The sequence below is a fragment of the Passer montanus genome, unplaced genomic scaffold (assembly GCF_014805655.1).
Source record: "Passer montanus isolate IOZ18808 unplaced genomic scaffold, ASM1480565v1 scaffold8, whole genome shotgun sequence".
NCBI classification, from domain to species: domain Eukaryota; kingdom Metazoa; phylum Chordata; class Aves; order Passeriformes; family Passeridae; genus Passer; species Passer montanus.
Genome location: NW_024373256.1, coordinates 99,951 through 104,338, shown reverse-complemented (window position 1 = coordinate 104,338; position 4,388 = coordinate 99,951). Strand labels below are relative to the sequence as shown.

The 4,388-nt window shown below is 47.8% G+C and overlaps 1 protein-coding gene across 6 annotated transcripts in view; it reads left to right on the top strand.

The window, feature by feature from the left end:
- The first annotated feature begins 1,409 nt into the window (after positions 1 to 1,409).
- Positions 1,410 to 4,388, top strand: part of PDPK1 (3-phosphoinositide dependent protein kinase 1) — a 31,930-nt gene continuing 28,951 nt past the window's right edge. For 2 of the 6 annotated variants that reach the window (XM_039732606.1, XM_039732603.1), the window contains exon 1: positions 1,571 to 1,694. In XM_039732606.1, coding sequence (XP_039588540.1) covers positions 1,671 to 1,694 — 24 coding nt within the window. In that variant the 5' untranslated portion in view covers positions 1,571 to 1,670. Of the gene's footprint in view, positions 1,503 to 1,570; positions 1,752 to 1,991; positions 2,058 to 4,388 lie in introns of those variants that run through there. The other 4 variants (XM_039732604.1, XM_039732605.1, XM_039732602.1 and 1 more) reach the window with 4 other exon arrangements.

The window sequence follows — 4,388 nt, the reverse complement described above, 5'->3', positions numbered from 1 at the left end:
CCTCATGTACTGCTTTAACAAAAATTTATTTCAAGGTTAAGTGGCTGGGCTGATTTAATGGAAAAAAAGGTGAAAAATAAGAACAGCACAAATGACCTTTACTTAATCACAGTATAGGCCAGGTCCACTGCCTCTCCAGAGCTTCTATTATTTCTCCAGAATTCATGAGTCCTTTGCCTATCTGCACAGCAGGTGCAGCCTTTGTGAGCTGAATCTCTGGAGGTTTACTTTCTGCCCTAGACACAGAAAATCCTATATATGATTAATAATCTACCAAGCAGATTTCTGGAGTCTTAGTTGCATCTCTTAGATTTAATGGGCTCAACAGTTTTAGCAAGCATGCTGAGATGTGTACACATACATCCGAACTAGCTGACACATCTATATACACAGTCACATACATTCATTCCTTACTCTTTGGAGTGCTTCCCTTGTCTCTCTGGTGAGAGCACAGATTAGTTTTGACAAGGCATCCCCGGGGCAGTGTCCCCATCCCCGGGGCAGTGTCCCCCTCCCAGCACGATGCCCCTCGGCGCGTGGCCGCCCCCTGCTGGCGGATCCCGGACGGTTCCTCCGCGTCTCCCACCACAGGCAGCGTTTCCTTCCCTCGATCCAACTGCCTCACATCTTCCTGAAGGCACCATGCCTAGACTTGGATATACCTATTCAACTGCATCCTCATTTGTTACATGAAGAATGAAATAAGTACTAGATGCCGTTCTCCAATTCTGTATGTCATTACATGTTAAAATAGCATTTATTTGCAGTAACAATTAATTCATTATGTAAATTCTGGTACCCTGTAGCTCTCACATCCTATTAGAAGGATGAGAAAACTGTCATACAGGAAAGCTGATTTAGGCTGGCTTCTTAAAAAAATCTTTCTGAAAAAAGTGGATCAGCCCTGGGACACGGCGATTACCACACGCCACCCCCATTGGAAGCTAAATATCTGTATTGTGTAGATTCTGATGTTCAGTAAACTAGATGGCCTTTTCCTGCCTCATCCTTTTGAGTAATCCCTCACAATTCTAGGAATTCCTTGACAAACTCAATTTGCTCGCTGCAGCGTCGTGCATCGCTGGCCCGTTCCTCCCGGGCCCCGCGGCCGGCGGCTGACAGAAAGCCGTTAACGGGCACCGCGGGCTCGACCGGGCCGCAGGGAAACAGCCTGTCCGAACGGGCACGGCACCGCGGGCGTTACGCAGACGAGGCGGGTTCTCAGGAGCGAATACCCGCACTGGAACTGCATTTAAGACGCCCCGAGCTCCGAGCTGCGCGGAGGGCGCGGCAGTCCCGCCCGCCGCGCTGCCGCCGTCCCCCGCTCGCACGGCGCCGCAGCACGGACCCGGCCGCCACACACCGCGGAGGCGCGGCCGGCCGCCCCTCCCTCTTCCGCCCTCAGCATACGCAGCTTCCTGGGGGCGTCATCCCACAACTGCGCATCCCCTCTTCGGCTCGGGCGCTGAGGCTGCCGGGGGACGCTCTGGCCGGGCCCGAGTGTGAGTAACAGCTATCGCCACCAATGAGCGAGCGCAGTGCGCGGAAAGCCCGCCTACGGTGGGGGGATTGTTGTGGTGACGTCAGGGGCGGGGGACGCGGGAGCCCCATTGGCTCAGGTTGGGCCGAGCGCCTGGCGCGGAACGGGTGGGGAGAGGTCCCGGTGGGCCATGGCCAGCACTGGCAGCCCCCTGGTGAGTCTGGGCACGGGGAGCGGCCCGCGGGCCATGGCCAGCACCGGCAGCCCCTTGGTGAGTCTGCCCGGGGCCGCGGCCCTCAGGGTGCTGGGGAAATAAGTAGGCCCGGGCGTGAGGGCCGGCCTGTGCGAGGTGGCCGTCCGTGCCCAGCGCTCTGGCGGCGGTGGGGTCGCGGTGGGCTTTCGCGAACGGCCCCGCCTCCTGCACCCGCTGGAACGGGGCGGGTGAGCGGGCGCTGCCGCCCGTGGGGCCACTCTTGTGGCTGCTGCTCGCGGTCCTTCCGCCCCCCGCTCCTGGTTCGCCGCGGGTCTCGCGGGAAGGTTCCGTTCTTCCCCGAGCGTGGCCCGTTCGCGGGAGGAGGTGAGGCCGATAGTGAAGGGGCCGCACCGCGGCCTCTCGCGGACCTCCGTTTTCGGTTCCGGTACGGGGCGTTGGCGTGGCTATGCCGGGCCGTTTCCCTACGGGAGATCAGGTGTTGTTGCTCTGTAGGGGCTGCCTGTCACTCTATAATCGATTTCTTTTGTAGTAGGAACAACCGCGTGAGGAAGATCGCAAGGGTCACGGTAGGACGCCGTTTCAAGTGGAGTTGTTTACTTTAGTCTGACAGCGTAAACTCGCTTTGTATGCAGTGAGATATCTAGAAGATGGAGTTGTAGATGGTATACAGAGGTGGTAATGGTAAATTTTCTTTTGTATTGTAAGTTATACGGTTCAGTTAGCGTAGACGTTCCCTCACGAAAAGGAAAATAATCATCAGCTTTCACTCGTGTTGGCAAACCTACCTGGATATGTTCCTTATCCTCATGTGCATGCTGCTGTGCTTTTGGGTCTTGTGTTCTGTCAATTGCAAGTTGCCAAGCTTCATTCTGCAACACTTAAAACCTTTTCATCAGTTGGAATAGGCTAAGGAGGGTTTTCTGTGGAGAATAGCACAGCACTGTTGATTCTTGACATGCTGTTTCAGTGTGCTCTCCTCTTCATGCTCAGTGATTTTTTTCATCAGGGTATTACGCAAAATCATTTATTGACTGAAGATGAGAAGTCCTGTGTGAATAACTCTATAGAGCACATAAATGCTACATTAAAGGACTATGAGATAAACCAATTTTTGATTATTAAAAGAATTAGTTTTGCTTTCTTGCTAGTTGATGCAGCTCTATAAAGCTTCTTCTTAGATCAGAGATGACTTCTGTTTACTTGGACTCTTAAACAGAGAGTATGCTTCCCTTTGAGTTTCTGCTCTTGTTTTTTTCACTTTTTTTTTTTCTCAAAAGTACTTGCCTTTCTGTTCCTTTTCTATATACAGTTTAGGTCCTTGCCCATAAGAAAAACATGTATAGAGGGGAAAAATTAAGACTGCAACTGATGACTATTTAGGTAAAAATTAGGGTATTTTGTCAGGATAATTCTTTCTAATTCCTTCTCTTCCATTCTATTTAATATTTTCCTGGTTAGGTGAGTGTACTGACAGGCAGTACCAGATACAGGTGGCTCAATTCACTTAACCTTTTTGTAATTCAGAGGATATCAAATATGGGAAATCCAGTATTTCTGAGACTGAGCAAGTTACTGTTAATGTTTATGTGATGGAGTTAATGACATATAATGAGTTCCATGATGACTGAATTATAAATGCATAAGAGGGATTAGGGAGGGGAGGTGTGAACAGAGCACAGCTTTGAAAGGAACGTTCTAGCAATTTTCTGCCAAAACAGTTTTCTGTATTTCTGTATGCACAGACAATTCCTAAAATGTTCCATTATTTTCTGAAGACGTGTCATAAGGAGGGAGTTGTACTTCTAAGAAGGAAAGTATTTTAGTGCAGCTTTAGTTGCAGATTCCAGTCTGGTTTTAGTTATTTGCTGTTAATCTTATTGTGAGTATATTGGGTCTCAAACCAAGAAGTGCCCTTCCTCTCAAAATGAGGAGTCTGGAAGTATGGTAATTAACATCTTCATTTGCAGCAACATCTTCACTGGACTGTTCAGCTGCACTAGCAGTTACTAGATTCTACCAGTGTTCCTGACCTGATAAAGCCTATAGTGTAGTCATGGACTGGCTGAACAAAATTGATAGCTTCTTTTTATTCCCCCAGTAGAACTAATATGAACTACAAAGAACTGGGTTCACAGAGCTTACATAGTGTAAATTTTGCATCTATGTTACGAATTAGATTACACTATGTTAAGAGTTCTGTTTGTAGTTATTTGTAGGTGTAAAATTTCCTGATACATATGTAGGAAAAAACCCCTTCAAGCCTGTGTATTTAATGTTCTCTTCTTTTCATAATAAAGCCATGACTAGTCTTTATCACTCATATATGGGCTTTTAACTGGGATAAGTTTTCAGTAGATGTTTTAGGCATCAAATCCCTTACCAAAGCAGGCTGCAGGAATAGAAAACAGGGATGTTGAAAGGATGCTCAAAGGTGGAAAAATCAGAAGTTTTAAGAGGAGCAGTTTTATATGCATTCATATTTCAAACATTAAAAGTTCTTAGAGTTAGTGGAAAGAACATGATCCGCAGGATAATCTGAGTATAATAGGGATGTTCTAAACAATGATTCTACTATGTGGGTAGGCTTTTTAATACATTTTTCTTTGGGTTATTGATCTATTACAGTGCCAGAAGTAAAATTTAATTTAGCTCTTGAAACTCTACAGGTAGATTACTGTAGCTGGATGTTGTAAG